General features: G+C 38.1%; 1 protein-coding gene across 5 annotated transcripts; it reads left to right on the plus strand.

Moving 5' to 3' along the window:
- Window positions 1–3,807: 3,807 nt before the first annotated feature.
- LOC105048205 (uncharacterized) lies at window positions 3,808–15,422 on the plus strand. 5 transcript variants are annotated; one of them, XM_073260418.1, is made up of 8 exons: window positions 3,808–4,001; window positions 8,632–8,796; window positions 8,883–8,988; window positions 9,303–9,485; window positions 11,098–11,263; window positions 14,202–14,509; window positions 14,820–14,908; window positions 15,110–15,422. In XM_073260418.1, the coding sequence occupies exons 1-8, from the start codon at window positions 3,999–4,001 to the stop codon at window positions 15,224–15,226; spliced, it is 1,137 nt and encodes a 378-aa protein (XP_073116519.1). In that variant the 5' UTR covers window positions 3,808–3,998; the 3' UTR covers window positions 15,227–15,422. The 5 variants fall into 5 exon arrangements, with proteins under 5 accessions (XP_073116519.1, XP_073116521.1, XP_073116522.1 ...); XM_073260421.1 differs by having other exon boundaries at window positions 3,809–4,001; window positions 14,187–14,509; window positions 14,820–14,912; XM_073260417.1 differs by having other exon boundaries at window positions 3,809–4,001; window positions 14,187–14,509.
- Window positions 15,423–16,792: the final 1,370 nt, after the last annotated feature.

Below are 16,792 nucleotides of genomic sequence, written 5' to 3' on the forward strand. Positions count from 1 at the left end.
GTTTTGGACTTAAATCTTGAATGCTGCGTCCTAATCAAATAATTGAACTTGAACGGTTGTACACAAATAGGTCTCCCCTTTTATCTCGAAAGAGATGTTTTTTGATTAATTTAAATATATTATTCTTTATTATCATATATTTGATAAAATAATTGCGGGAATCAATCAACTTTTTTGAATTAAATCTGGGTTTGTCTACATTGGACACTGTTGCTCCTGATCTCCTTGCTAAGGTCGGCCGTCAAGGTGGATGTGACCAAAGTGGAGCCGCCGCTGAAACTCTATCCGAATACCTACAAAAAGTCTCATCGGGGTATTCTCCGGTGAAAATCCTCAGACGCTCAAATTAGGAGATAGAGAATAATGAGAGGAGACAATAGAGAGTCGAGAGCTTACTTTGAGGATCTCGAAACCTCTTTATTTAGAGGAGAGGAGTTGGAGTCGTATCCGTCTCGGAGTCCTGATAATCTTCCAGATTTGTCGCATAGATTGATTCGGATAAGATATTTTTTTTTATAAGAGACTCGATCATGGAGAAATTTCATTCTATCCGTATTTTTTTATTTTTTTTAAAAAATGGATATGGTGTCAAGGAGCTTGGATCGGCAACGGATGAACTATGATAGATTGTCCGTGATCGAGGTTTTGGAGATCATGGAACATGTGTTGACCCTAGATTGTTTGAGATTGGTCGATCATGTACGAGCTATAGTAGGTCGTCTAAGGATGAGGTAGAGCAGGATCGGACTGGAGAACAGAACTGTGCGGACTCAGTAAGTCATGTCTGGTAATCTTCATATTGTCGCACACTCAAGATCTGATAAGCATTAATCTTTCATAGCTCGATCGAAGCCGAGGATGTGACGATCGAGGTCGAGATAGATCTACAATAGATGCCCTCCACTCTTAAGATCAAGCTTTCGATAAGCTGGCCGAAAAGAGTATCAGTCCGAGGTCAAGGCTAATCTCGTCGAGTTATCCTCTATTGACACATGTCGAAGATCGATATTTTAAGGTAGACCATTTTCGAATCTGGACCGTTGAATCATCGGATCCGCGGGAGCCACATTTTGATCAATCAGAGATTGTAATTTGTCGAATATCGATCAAAGGAGGTAAATCGATAATAGATCGGAGTCGTTCGGACATTCTATAAATAGGGGCCACTGTAACTTTTAGTTTTACTGCTTTTGCTATTCAGAGGAGGAACTCCACCACTTTGCTTTTCTTGGAGATTCTGTTCGGTTGAAGCCAAGCTACCGTCGACCCCATCTTCACCCCTCATTTGCTCAGCCGCATCATCCTATAAGTCAATTTTTTGTCCCTCCATCATGAGTGCATCTAGTTCATCCCCGTCTACTTGGAGCTCGGGTGACGATGTTAGCTAGAAGTATAGATCCTGAGTCTGATGTTGCCTCTTCTTCAAATAGGTCCGAAGTTTCAAACTTTGATCCGTTTAGGGTGAACTTCGTCCTCACCTCCGAGGACTTGAAGATTCTTAGGCTGAAGTATCAGATCTCTTCCGAATTTAGATTAGAGGTCGCCATTCTAGAGAGCGCATAGCTCTTCCTTATCGCCGTTGAGGTGGATATGGCCGAAGTGGAGCTGCCGCTGAACTCCATCCGAATACTTGCAAAGAAGTCCTCACCAAGGTGTTCTCAGGTGAAGACCCTCCGACTCTCAAGTTAAAAAATAGAAAATAATGAGAGGAGAGAGTAAAGAGTCGAGAGCTTACTTGAGGGTCTCGAAGCCCTTTATTTATGAGGAGGAGTTGGAGTCGTATCCATCTCGAAGTTCTGATAATCTTCTAGATTTGTCACACAGATTGAGTCAAATAAGATATTTTTCTTTTATAGGAGACTTGATCATGGAAGAATTTTATTTTATCTGAATTTTTTTAATTTTAAAAGAGAAATTGATCTGGTGTCAAGGAGCTTAGATCGGCAACGAACGAACTATGGTAGATCGTCTGTGGCCGAGGTTCTGGAGATCGTGGAGCACGCATTGACCCTAGATTATTTGAGACTGGTTGGCTATGTACGAGCTATAGTAGGTCATCTAAGGATAAGGTAGAGCAGGATCGGACTGGGGAGTAAGAGCTACCACGGACTCAGTAGATCATGCCTAACGATCTTCATATCCATTGCATACTCAAGATTTGATAAGCGTTAATTTCTCATAGCTTGATCGGAGCCGAGGATGTAACAATCGAGATACAAATCCACAACAAACACCAATATATTGGCTGATTTTTTGAAGTATGTTGGTCTTTTCTAGAACTTTTCATAGTTGCCAACATAAATCAAGATGTTAATTCATCTTAGCATTGACAATTGATCAAAATTACCAATATCAAAATCTTGATGCAATAAATCAATTGATATTTTGAAATTTGTTGATTCTTTCTAGAATTTTTCTATTCTTGTCAAAATAAATCAAGATCATAATTCATTTTTGCATTAATCACTAATCAAAATTATCAATTTCTTGACATGTTAAAACTTTGAACCCTAGATTACAAGATTTTATGTAACTTTGGTTTTGAAGAACCAAAGTACAACATATTAATCAATTTTATCAAATGCCGGATCCAGATTGGCATGTTTATGATGTGATCTCCACCATTTTGCTAAAAAAAAACTCAAATCGATCCAATACCAAAATTTGAAAAAAATCAATCCAATCTCGCTACAAATGAGTTAGTGTAATTAAATCTAAGGATGAAAATGGATTGGATAATATTCATCTAACTTCATTTTCATATTCAAAACTATCCGAATATGAATGGAATCTGAGTATCCAATTAATATCCATATTTGTATTAATATCTGTCAATAAAAAATAAATATGGATATGGATGGATAATTATCAGATTCATATCCAAATATCTGATTCCATTTAAAAACCTATTTAATTATGAGTGCTAAAAGGATAAATGATCACATTAATATGCTATTATCCATTTAGAAATATTTTTTATCTATAGCCATAAAGTTTAATTATACGATTTATATATGTATTTATATCTATTTTTTCTATATCCAATTTGTATCTGTATCTATTTAAAATAAATATGGATATAAATTTTTATATTTAATTAATATATATATATATATATATTAAATAAAATAAATATGAATATAGATATACTAATTTTTGATCTACTTCTGGTCCTAGATCCATTGTAACCCACTTAGTTTCCCTCGATAGTTCTCCGCTTCTAAGCCCATCTAAGATTACTGAGCATGTAAACTCATAACTGATTCAAGTCAACTGGTGACTTGACCAAGATGCACTTCACCAAGATTGCAACGAGTTGAGATCTAAACAGTTATCTGGTTTTAGTCAGAAATTTTAAACATCATCTATGTTTTTGTTGTTAAATTTTTTGGACCTCCTGTTTATGATCTCACTGACGTTCAATTTGCATAATTCCAAGATCAAGGTGGCCGGCCGGCACGAGTCTCCCCCTCCAATCGTTCACGCCGAAACCGCGGCTGCTATTAATGGCCACCACCACCCTTCCGACTCGCCTGCGGTCCCCCCCACCCAGTGCCCGTGACTCAGACCAAGTTCCCCAGTTCGTGAGCCGAGCCGAGCCGAGCCGAGCCGCCCAGCTCTGCGCCGTATTCTACTTTCTACTAATAGTCTACCACCATACCACTTCCGGTATCACCTCGGCTATCGCAAAACCAAAGTAACCTCCTCTTTAGAAAAAGAAAAAAAAAAAAAGAAAAAAAAGGGAATCTAACCTCTTACCGTGCTATAAAAAGAGAGAATAATGGCGTGCATATAAATCCCAGCGGGTTCACCGAAATGGCAAGGCATTTTTCCTCACCTTTTTCTCCTTCCTCTCTTCCCGTTTTCTCTCTCTCGTCCGTCTCTTTCCGGTCTTTCTCCACGGTTGGAGAGAGAAAGAGAGTGGACTCTGGGCGGAGTTTGGCCCTAAGAAACCCTAGAAATCTTCTCTTTTTCTCCGCACTCCTTATCTCGACTCCATGGTAAGCTTAGATACGAGAAGATCTTTAGAAATCTTTCTTCTTCTTCTTCTTCTTCTTCTTTTTTTTTTTTTTTTTTTTTTTTGCGGTTGTAGTCATCTTGGGTTTTCTGGGTTCTTTTTGGTGTATGAATCACTGGGTTTGGTGGAAGAATGATCGGAAGCGGGAATGCCATTGAGTTGCTCCGTATGAAGCGTAAGATGGCATATTGTTTTAAACCGACATTTGTGTCCTGTTTTTTGTCCTATTCTTTCTCCTTTGTGTTTGATCTTCGTATATTTTTGTTTTTGGCTAGATGAGAAGACCCTCGATAATGGAGTTGAGATTAGTCGACTTTTTTCTTTTTTTTTTTTTTAACAATTTAAAGTTCTTTTCTTTTTCTTGGTTCTGAGAAGATTATAGAGTTGGGTGGATTCAGAACCTGATGATTTGGATCTCACAAGCCCTTGCTTTAAAGGAGAGAATACATCCGATGAAAGTTTGTGGAAGTGGAACGCTTAATTGAGTAAAAAATGGCTTCTATTTTAATTATTTTATATGCTCCAATTTGCCGACTTTTAATGGTCTTTTGTGGTTTGGAGCATTCTTGTGTCTACTAAAGAAAACAATATAGTTCCAGTTTGCAACTGGGATTCGATTTCTTTTGTTTTCCCCCCCTGGAGCTAAGTAGCTTGTTTAGATGTAGATGGGGGGCTTGCTGAAGTGCTTCAACCAGCAACACTGTTATCATGATTAATAATTGACTACCACTATTTCATCCTTGTTTATACAGTAGTAATCTTCTTCAAGGGAGTACGTTAGTCTGTGTAGATCTTTAAATGTTTCCAGCCCTACTAATTATTCACCACACATTGTCCAGAGGTGTACTTCTTTTCATAGGTTGCCTTGTCCATCTATCCAAGTGTTACATCCTTTAGCCTGTAGATCTGTAAATTTATAAAGGTGAAATTTCTCCATCACAAACCTCGGTGTGTTTCTCAGAATATGTGGCATATCACTAGAAAAACTCAACTCTCTTTTCATCTGCCAGGGGTTTTGCCAGGAGACACCTTATCAATTAACAAGTATTGAGAATGAAGAAGAGAAAATTTGAAATTTGTTAATCGAACTAGGATTACTCAATAATCTAACTGGGGTGTGAACAAGGTCCCTTTTTCTTGGATTAAAACAGTGAAACATTAAGCGAGTATAATCCCTTGATTTTGCTTATATATCACCACATCAGTATTCAAGTGTGGATAGTGGTGTCTAAATTAGATTGTTAGATTTTTACCTTCCCAACATCATGTTTTATGAATGAGATGTGTTATAGCAGATGTTTCTGCATTTTTGTGTGATTTTTTTCTCATTATCTCCGGTTCATTCAGCTGCCCATTTATTCTGCTCTCCTTGATTTTTGTTGTATTAATTATGCTGACAGTTATGCTAGTGAACGAGATAAATGGAAATTCATACCAGTCTATGTAGCTTGCTGCAATTACAGAGCATGTGGACATTGGAAATTAATGATTAGGGAAGCAACCATAAGGAGGACTATGAATGTTGAACTAATTTGTTGATTGCATTAGTGGTCTTAGTAATGTTCTTAGCTTCATGAATGTTTAGAAGTAAACCCTCTCTAAATCTTGAACCTTAATAATTGTGAATAATTTTGTCCTTATTTACCATTAAGCATAGTTTTGTTGATACTGTTTTCTATCATGAGTCATGACCTGGATAGACTGATTGAACTTCTACAATGTGTCATTCATGTTGATTTGCAACACTGCTAGAGTATTTTTTTTCCCCTCTTTAGTCCACAAAAAATTGCATTCTTTGCATAGTCATACACATAAGATTTCCTATATGTAGGTACATGCATATTTTCAGCTGTATAAGTAATGAGAACAAGTTGATGGAAGTGCACTTCTTGCAAAATAATAGTTTTCAAGGAACAAAATACATAAATATATGGGAAATCCGTCATTGGTTATTGCACAAAGCTCGATGATGAAAGATTGACCCAGCTGGCAAAGAGCAGGAGCTGGGTAAAGAGCAGGTCAATTGGAAATGGTTCAAAGGGTTCAGTAATTTAGATAGTCTTTAGATTTTCTGCCTAATAAAGAAACATCTCACTATTGAGTTATAAATTACATTACAATTTTTGCTCCTTATTCAAAGACTGTTAGTTTAATCTTACGTTCTATGCTACTTTTATCGTATATTGGCATTGTTGATTTATATTGAGATACTCTAAATATATATTCTATGTGATGATTTTAATTTTCTCATATTTATTTTGCATATGCGAGAGATAACCAAGGACCTCACCTAAAAAGGCTAGTTGGAAGGCATTATTTAGGTTTCTTAGCCTTGTATAATTATCCAAGATATATCTAATGTATAATCAATGTGCAATTAAACACATGCCACATAGGTCCTTGCATACTCCTCTATTTAAGTCTTGGCATCCTTGCCAGGCTAAGGATATAAATCCATTTAAATCTAATCACAAGTACTATAATCCCAATAAAAAATACCATAATTAATCCTTAGTTAACCCAAATGGGCATGTGCTGCAGTGTCCTGTAGTCTACATTGACAATAAGCCAGTTCAGCTCTGATACTATTTACAACAATCTAGGACTTCACCCAAAAAAGCTAGCTGAAAGGAGTTATTTCGGTTTTTTGGCCTTGTATAAGTGTCCAAGATCTATCCAGTGCATAAACAATGTGCAACTAAACATACGCCTTCATGGATCCTTGCAGTTTTGTTGAATGATAAATTTTGGTTCAAACCACCAATCAGTCAGCCTACTTAATTTTCATACAGATACTTCTTTCTTTCCCCTTACTATCTTTCTTTGGAGAAAGACACAATCAATTTGGAGCATTTAATACTCTGAAAAATGTCCTGCAATATCACAGATAGCTTAGTATCTCTATGTTGGTGTACTCGATGATCTCAACTAAACTAGTGTGATGAAATAAAATGAAGGCCTTACAGGTGAGGTGGTTGTACTACCGCTTGCGCAAATGTGTCTTGCACTTATATAGTTAGCAATTCTCACTTCTGTTGTGCATCCATATCTACTAAGAAACCATATTGATAGAGTAACTGGACAGTATAAATGTAAATTATGTGTCATTTAACATCTAAATGTGTAAGAAATTGGATTCCTTCCTATTACTCTCTTTACATTGCCACAGATCCATGTGCAAAATGCTCCTTTTTTTCTGAATCACCTTGATAAACAACTCCCATGCATGCATTCATGTTTCAGCACTCAAAATTTTATAAGAAAGGCACATAATAGTATATGCCATAGAGCCACAAATGCATCATGACAAGATCAAACAGGTTAAAATATGGTATTGGAACTGCATCTAAACCATGTGTTCCCTGCCCTTCAGTTTTCTAATATTAGAAAGATCAGCTTATGGTAGAGTCTTCAGTCTCAGTACCTGCCTTTGCATCAGAACTTGTAATATGTCTATCCAGGACTAAGTCTGTGCAAGAAATTGTTGACATCATATTGTTTATTAACAGAATTCAAGAACTTAATATTTGGAAGAAGCTCCATGGCTTCCACAATGTTTTATTCTTTACTCTTGCGAATACCATTGGAACAAGAAAAGAATATACCCATGTAATATACAACCACATATTATCCACTGATACTAATTGAAGATCAACAATTAAAGCTTTGTAGTGTCTTTTGAGAGGCTGTTGGTTCAGATGTTAATATGGATGGTTGTCGCTGCCATTTTTTATCTTCAAAGCTAAAGTCTAGGTTTTAATGTTCATTTGTTTGATAGTCATTGCAATTGGAGTCCTTAATGATGTGAGATGCTTTTGCATCGGGAACATGCCTGTTCCTCGTACAGACCTTAAAAATATCATGGGGAAGTTTCACAGTTAAAAGGAGGAAACTTGAGTGGTCAAAGAAAATGCAAAGGGGGCTCTCACAGTCTATATTAGTCTATGCCATTCTGTATTGGACGAGCCTGGTCTGGTATGCATGGCACTGGGGTACTTGTATATTCAGCCAGTGTGCTACTTACTGTCACTTTAAACCTTTTGTGGAACATCTGTGATCTCATTATTCATATAACATATGGATGCTTGAGAAGGCAAGTTATACCATATATATTGATGCACATATGTTATACCTTATATATTGTATAGGACATGCACATATGGACTAGCTGATATGTTGAAGAAATAATAAGGCATGCCTACCAACTTGTTCACCATAATTTTGTAAAATAATGATTCAAGTTACCACTTTAGAAGTTCCTAGAGACACCTATATCTCGTTTTGGTGTGATTTTGCTGGCGGGACTGCTTCACCAACTGTCAGAATAAGTGGAGATTTTGATTTGCCTGATCAGTGCTATCTCAATAGAGAGTGATTGAAGCCACTGGCAATTTTTATTCTTTCTAAAATACATCTTATACAATGAGAACAAGTTTGATTTGTTCTCCAATGAATTCACTTCACACATACAAACAGTACTGCATGGTCTGTGCTGCATTTTACCACTAATCAATAACTATTCTTGATTTGTTATGGCTTTGTTTTTTCATCTTTCTACTTTTACTTTCTGCATTTTTTTTTCCCTCATAATAAATGAAAGGCAATCTCTACAGGATCCTCAAAGCACAGCAGAAGTACAGCCAACATCACAAGTTTCACATGAATTGCAAGGTAACCAGCAAAACCCTCCAACTATGGAGGCTCCTGGAGTGGACTCAGGTTCACCATCCATTGCAAGCAATGATAACAGAAAGGTTTCTCGTGAAGATATTGAACTTGTAAGATGGCCCGTTATAAGTTTCAGTTCTCCTTTTTTTTTTTTTTTGTTGCATGGTTGCCTCCTTACTCTATCTCTTTATTGCAGGTTCAGAATTTGATAGAACGTTGTTTGCAATTGTATATGAATCGAGGGGAAGTGGTTCGGACCCTCTCCAATCGTGCAAGAATAGAACCTGGTTTTACAACACTAGGTAAGTCTTTTACTAGGAAATTTTATTCTTGTGATGTTCCCGAAGATTGAACAACTATATGCTATCTAAATTTCTCAATTTTCAAGCATTTGAAAGTGCATGTGTGCATGCATGCGCATGTGTATAATGAAATTTTATGTTTATGATTAATCACCACCCTCTGCTTGTTGGACATGCATGTTAGATGGGTGGTTGATGAGTGACGAAACAGTTAAGGGAGTTTTTATTTTATTTTATTTGTGGGTGTTTGGATGGGTTCAACATGGCAGTACAATATGCATCTTGTTTTGGTCTGAAATCCCATATCTTTTCAGTATGGCAGAAACTGGAAGAAGAAAACTCCGAGTTTTTCAGAGCTTATTATATAAGGCTTAAACTGAAAAAACAGATCATCTTGTTCAATCATTTATTGGAGCACCAGTACCATCTGATGAAGTACCCTGTGCCACCTCAGGTTCCACTAGTTCCAATACAAAATGGGATTCACCCTATGCAGGGTAATTTCTCTTAATATTTTTGAGCATGATAGTGTCTATGAATTACAAAGATTGCTATGGAATTTGCAATCTACCAAGTGATCAATTGAATATCTTTCATTTTGGTAATTTTCTTATATGCAAAATATTGAACTTCATAAGATATTGTTTTATTACAAATTATGTAATCATGATCAATCTGGCATATTTTGCCTATTTATTTGCATCAACTTTATGATTTTACATTCTCATAATAATAATAAGAGCCTAATCGTATGTTAGTATCGACTTTTTTGATTTGTTTTTTGGATTTTTGCTTATATACTGTAGCAACCAAGGACCTCATCCAAATAAGCTAGCTAGAAAGTGTTATTTAGATTTTCTTGTTCTTGCATAAGTACCTAAAATCTCCACAATGTATGATTGATGTGGGATTATATACACATTAACACAGGTGGTCACGTACTTCATTTAACTCCCAGCTTCCTCGCTAGGTTGAGTCTAGATCCAATAAAATTCAATCATAAACACCATAATCATCCTGTGGTCAGTCCCAGAAGAACTGTGCTATGGTGTCCCCTAGTCACACATGGGCTATCGGCTAGATTCATTTTGATGTCATTTTAGCAACTCAAAATCTCGCCCAAAAAACCTAGCCAGTAGGTGTTATTTTCTGGATTTATTGGTCCTTACATAATTTCTCATTTAAGTCCTGGCATCTTCGCTAGGCTAAGGGTTCGAATCTAGTCAAATCCAATCATAAACGTTAGGATTAGCTGTAGTCAACCCTAAAAGGACCTATGTTGCAGCATCCTCTAGTCACACATGGACTATGATCCAAGTCCACTCTAATATTATTTGCAATGATCCTGGAGCTCACCCTAAAAGGCTAGTTAAAAGGTGTTGTTTTGGTTCCTTAGCTCTAAATAAGTATCTAAGATCTCCACAATGCACAATCAATGTGGGATTAAATACAGGTCCATATGTGTCCTCACGTATGTTGCCTCCTTTGCCATTTAAATCTTGGCATTCTCGCTAGGCTAAGGATCCAATTCCAATCACAAACATCATGGTTGACATCATGTGGTCAATCTTAGAGAGCTTGTGCTGCAGCGTTTCCTAGTTCACATATAGGCCATATGACATATACCGCACTAAGGAATCCAACTAATACCTTTTGATTAGTTTTTTTAGATTAGGTCATTACATATACAATTGCATATTACCCTTTGAAAATCACTTCATGTATACCTTCATGCACACACATTGATATTCCTATTACTATAGCAACTCGATTGCATAATTCCCCAACAAAATGCATTCTTATTCCTGTTACCATAGCAACTCGATTATTTTCCTATCAGCTTGGAGAAGACTGCGATGTGGCAGTTTCTTTTTATTTTTACTATATTAAAACTTTATGAAAATGTTTGCCTCTGAGGATAAAAAGTCAACATTGTTACTTCAAAAGTATGATAGCTTCCAACTTATCATTTCCAGTTATCCTGAAAAACACAAGTATATTTCTTGTTTATGCATTTACGAAGCTATTTTCTGAATCATCCTAATATAAAAATATGTTAGCCTATCACTGTTACCATTCTTATTTAATGCTAACCTGTTTGCAGTGCAGTTAATAATTTACCTATGGGGTACCCAGTTCCTCAGCAACAGCCAATGACAACTACTGGCCAGCCTCATGTTGATCCTATAGGTTGTGGACTGTCCAGCTGTCATGTAGTTAATGGAATTCCTGCTCCAGGCAGTTTTCATCCAATTCATATGAATTCTGGCAATGAGTAAGTGCATTTTCTCATTTTCTTGTGATAATATAGAATTATGTTTTACAGCCTCGGCTTATTTATATAATGATACAATAAATTTGGTAAACCTCTTCAGAATTGGGATGGGAAGAATCTTCTGGGTTTGGCTTGTATTAAAAATCTCTCTAGGTCCCCTTGCTAATATCTAGTACTATAATATAGCTTCGGACATTAGTCTTCTAGTATCCTTGATATTTTGTTTATTTAAATATTTATTTGTTATTTGAATTGCAATCATTTTTTTTATATAGGAAAACATAAGCAATCACAATTTTCCCACCTCCAACTTGGTTGTAAGGGTTCATATCACGACCCCTCTAAAAGAGCAAAAAGACATTATCCCTTACATCTTAAGCTTTTAAAAGGCAAGAAGATGGAAGTCAGCCACTTGACTTTTCATTTTCAAGTATGTAGCTTAGCTTGTAAACAAATTTATAGATTTTTTCTGGTATATGTCTATCCTTAGAATAAAAAAGGCAAAAGTATGCAAATAGCCCCTCAAGTTTTTCAAATTGTGCTCCGATGCCCCTTAACTAAAAATCTTATAGTTGAGGCCCTCAACTCGTAATATGTGGGCTACGAAGCTCTTCTGTCAACTCTGTCCGTTAGTTTGTTGACGTAGTTTTATTTTAATTCCTAAAATTATCCGAAAATAATATTTTAATTTTTTTTTTTAATCGGTCGCTGGCTTTATTTTTTTTATACGTCCACTTTTTTTATCCAAAAACGATCCTTCGTTTGGGGTGGGTGTTGCGTCGAAGGCCGGGAGGGGAGAAGACCATGAAGATGCCGCGGGCCGCCATCGGCGGACGAGAGCGCGTAAAGAAGCCATGAGTTGGGGCGGGGGAGGGGAGGTTGGCGGCGGCATGAGCATGGGGGCAGGGGCATGAGCGTCGGGGGGGGGGTTGGGATAGGGGAGGGAAGGCTGTGGGGTGGAGTGGCACGAGCATGGGTGGGTGGGGGGTCTGCGGAAAGAAGAAGCAAGAAGGAGGGGGCGACGTGATCGCGGGAGGGGGGGTGGGGGGCGGCGGCGTGAGCCGGGGAAGACCACTGGGCCGTTGGGGGGGGGAGGGGCGGTGGCTCCACCATTTAATCGTTAGGATCATAGCTTGCTTCCACTATTATAGGATTGCCAGGTAAAAGATCAGAAGAAGAGGAGGGTGCAAACTCTCTCTCTCTCTCTGTTTGTGGGGGATGTCGGTGTTGGTTTTAGGGTTTTAAAGATCAAAGCTTGAGGTTTTTAAGCTTTCTCTAATAGCATAAGATGCTAAGAATCCAATCTCTATCTTGGTCCAGATCGAGTATTTCCACCATCTCCTCAAGCCCGTTACATAGATCAGTTCTCTCCTTTGCTTCATCAAATAAAGCTGGAATCTTTACAGTTACTTGAAGAGATTCTTGTGGATAGGACATTCGATCTTTAGCTGATTTTCGCCTAGTAATCCATGCTTTTGTCAGTCCATTAAGTTTTTTTTTTGGCTATACAGTTTTATTTGTCCTTATGATTGTTTGGCGATGTTATTTATTTAAACTGGTATTTAAGGTGATTGCTTTGGTGATTTTTGTTGATGGGGAAGGACGTCGATCCATGGATCTACTGTCCGCACTCACCATGGCGATTTAGTAGTTTCAATTGCATGAGTAGTCTTCGGCAACCCATGTCGGGCCGCAGAACACCAATTCCATGATGTTTCCTACCTACTTCAACCCTTCTGGGTGTGCTTTCTATGGCAATGCTACCCCTCCTTTCCCTGTGTTTCAAGCACAGAGAATCCTACCGAAGACACCAACATGGATCTCGCCTTACGTCCACACCCGTGGACCGACAGGATTTGCTGATTCTCAGAAGAGATTCTTGGTTTTCGATCACTCGGGGGATCAAACGAGCTTAATCTTTAGCCCATCGGGCACCCCATTTGTGAGTCTGATGTCCATGAATCCAGCACCGGACATGCAGGGCAGCAATGAGACCAACATTTCCGATGGCCATGGGGCGAGGAGATGCATGAAGACACCGAAGAAATGATGCGCTTCTGTACTCGGACTTTGATGATGATGAGGAAGTAGCAGTGAGCATGGGGCACTCTCCAATGAAGATGGCGGCAGAGAGTGTTGAAGAGGGGCCGTGATGGCGTCGGGGGCGGAGGGGCGAAGATCGAGGGCGGATAGAGGGACCTGTGCAGAGAAGCAGAGGGAGGTGGAGGTCCGACGGCGTCGGGGGCGGAGGGGCGGTGATCGCGGGCGGATGGGAGGGCCGGCGCAGAGAAGCAGAGGGAGGCGGAGGTGAACCAGGGAAGAAAGAAAAAAAAATATTATAAAGGAGGAGCTATTTGCATTTGCCAAAAAAATATTAAAAAATATTAAAATATTATTTTCGGATGATTTTAGAGATTAAAATAAAGCCATGTCAGCAAACTCATGGGTAAAGTTGATGGAAGGGCTTCGTAGCCCACTTATTACGAGTCAAGGGACATAAATATAACATTTTTAGTTGAGGGGCTTTGGAGCGCAATTAAAAAAAGTTGAGGGGCTATTTGCATACTTTTGCCAATAAAAAACTCTACTGAAAAATTTGGTCCAATTGGCCTAGCTTCTAGTCAAGTGAATTCGTAATGTATGGGCTAGGTACATTAGATCTAACATCCTGGCCCCAGTCATCAGCGTGTCTGTTATAGGTCTATATTCACATCTAGTACAACAGATTTAGGGTCTCATTTTCTTTTCTAATACTTAGGGTCTTCTGACGGCCCTTATAATTTTGTAAGATGGTATTTCAATTTAGTGTCATCTTTCTAATTTCATTTGTACTTAAGTTTTATCATAGTTGTCTTTTCATTTCAATATATCTTTTGCATAGTTTGGCATTTCGAATAAATTTTTCTTTGTAATTTTGTTGAAGCATTGCGGTGGACAGGGGTGCACCTGAAGCAGCTCCTGCTGCCCCTCCATGTAGTGCCATGTTGTCGGTCTCAGAGACTGCTGTGGGTCCTGCATCAGTGGCATCGAGCAATCATTTTCCTTTCACTCCATCTGAGTTATCAGGGATGAGCATGGACACATCTACACTCGACGCCAATTTCACATCTGATGTAGCAAATGCAGGATTGTTGCAGCTAGGACCAGATGGTGAGGTTGGATCCTCCAGGGACTCCCTCAGAGCAGGAGGACAACTTTGGAGTTTTAATCTTACAGATCTAACTGCAGATTTCACAAATCTGGGAGGTGAACTTGCTGCTTTCATATAATTTAAAAACCCTTAGCAATAGGCCTTCACTGCATGAATACCGCAGTAGCCTAAAATGTGAATTGGTGTGAGCATGCATTTGAGCTTGGGTGCTGAGAGCAACTCTATATGTTGTTCAGCTGAAATTAATTTAGATATCAAAAACAGTGGGCTGCATGCTTGGAGCCTAATGCCAACCTTATAAGAGATCTTCTGGTTCTAGAAATATGATTATCTTGCTAGCTGTTTTTTAAAATCACGCTATTTTCCCTGCTTCTGTTAATATCTATGTCCCATGATTTATTGTAGATCTTGGGGCTCTGGGAAGCTACACTGGCTCACCGTTCCTGCCATCAGACTCCGACATCCTGCTTGACTCTCCTGACAAGAAGATATCGGTAAGCTAAGCCTATCATTTCTTTTTGATTCCATCCTTTTCATGCAATTTGACTATCTGTCTTGTGCCAGTTTTCTAGTTTCATAGGGTGTCAATGTGGTATCTGAAAAAAGATCTTTGAGAGGCTATTTCTTGTTCTCAGAAAGTGGCACCTAACTCAAGGGAATGCTGATGCTATCCATGCTTGATCTTTTCTTTTCAGTTGAGGAATACTTTGCTGATGCCATCACTGGGCCCTGCTCTCAGTCAGATGAAGAGAATAATATGGAACCGAATTGACCCTGCCATTTTGCCGACTTCACTTTCTAGGGTAGACTAATTTCAAGTAGAAGGCTTGGCCATATCTAAGTATGATATGTTAAAGTTGAATGATTTTCAGTGTGCCTTGATGGGTTGTATCATCATGTCTATGTTTATGGCAAAAGGCTGTCCCTGGTCTTCTAACAGTGTTATCGAATTTTGCAGTGAATGTTCTGAATAACAGGAGAGAGAAGATCAAAGTATCTATTGCTTCACTATTGTTGGAAAACTCAAATAAGGATGGCAATTTTTGTGCTTCTCGGTAATAAAAAATTTATATTCATATCTATGCTGTATTCATCTCAGGTTGGTTCAGGTCAATAAGACGGATCAGATCAAAGATTCTAAAATAATTATAACTTTAGAAGGAAGATTTAAATTAAAATTATATCAGATTAGATTTAGAGTAAAGCATACCATTTAGCTACAATCGATCCGAATCTGCTTAGAAAATTTAATTTAGAAATCATCTGTCTTAAGTTTTTCAGCTTACTTTGATCCTTATAAATTGGTTAGCATCCAAGAATGGTGCGCCTATTATGTTGCAGCCTTGTTTCTTTTTTCTGATACTATTTTCAGGGCCTGCATACTTGCCTCTGTCAACAAATTTATGGTTATATTGTTCCCTGCTACGTCTTCTACTTATGGAAATGGTTCTTTACAGTCGCTGTTCCCATTTACAGTGATCGCAGCACAGCTTCCCAATTGTTCGCTCTGCGGTTCGATGCTTTATCCATTTAATTATGGACAGCACTTCATATCTCCACATGTGTATATAACTTCTTGCATATTCAGTTACTGTCCTCCAATTTTTGGATATGCTTGGGTCTGGGCATTTGCTGTACCTGGATTTGGGGTTTTTTGGGTGACAAGTTTGTGTATAATTCGACGTTTCTCTGTCTTTGGGGATGAATATAGAACGGTGCTGGTAATAAGGTGTTTTGATTTCCAAAAAAAAAAAAAATCATCTGTTTTAAGATTTAAATAGACTGGGTAAAATCCATTCTATTTAGGTGAAATAGCCGGAACAATTGCCACATCTACAACCAACTAATCACCTTCTGAAACAATTGGTTAGTAGCATTAGGGGCCTTCAGTAATAATTAACAATTGAGTTCTGTTGCATGCTCTTAATGTATATCAATTCTTCTACACGTGCGCACGCACTATATATATACATATGTATTGGTAAGAGCTTCAATATAACGAGTACCATCCGCTGAAATAAAACTTTCCAGGTTGTTTTATTTTTCAGATTTTAAGGATATAAAACGAGGAGTCCCATCAGGTAAACAAAACTTCCCTGCTTGTTTTATTTTTCAGATTTCAAGGATAGAAAACCACCAAAATTCACTAAGATCATTAACCCAGAGACCAAGTACAACATGCATAGGTACTAAAGGAAGAAGGGGAACATCATAAAACGTAAGACAGTCCCACTTCTATAAGGTTACATATCTCAAACCAAGATGATTCGGATGCAGCACGGTACTCCACTGGGTATCTAGGAAGTCCAGCAGCGACTTGGCAGCAAAGTACCAATCAAATCCAAGAGGATCCAGAAGCAATTCATTTTTAAAGAAAG

This window comes from Elaeis guineensis, chromosome 7, assembly GCF_000442705.2.
Source record: "Elaeis guineensis isolate ETL-2024a chromosome 7, EG11, whole genome shotgun sequence".
NCBI classification, from domain to species: Eukaryota; Viridiplantae; Streptophyta; class Magnoliopsida; order Arecales; family Arecaceae; genus Elaeis; species Elaeis guineensis.

What these genes read in the sequence shown, in the direction of transcription:
- LOC105048205 (XM_073260417.1), top strand. An exon ending in TGGGATTCACCCTATGCAGG is followed by an intron (nt 9,486 to 11,097) that starts GTAATTTCTCTT and finishes TTTGCAGTGCAG; the next exon opens with TTAATAATTTACCTATGGGG. An exon ending in CATATGAATTCTGGCAATGA is followed by an intron (nt 11,264 to 14,186) that starts GTAAGTGCATTT and finishes ATTTTGTTGAAG; the next exon opens with CATTGCGGTGGACAGGGGTG.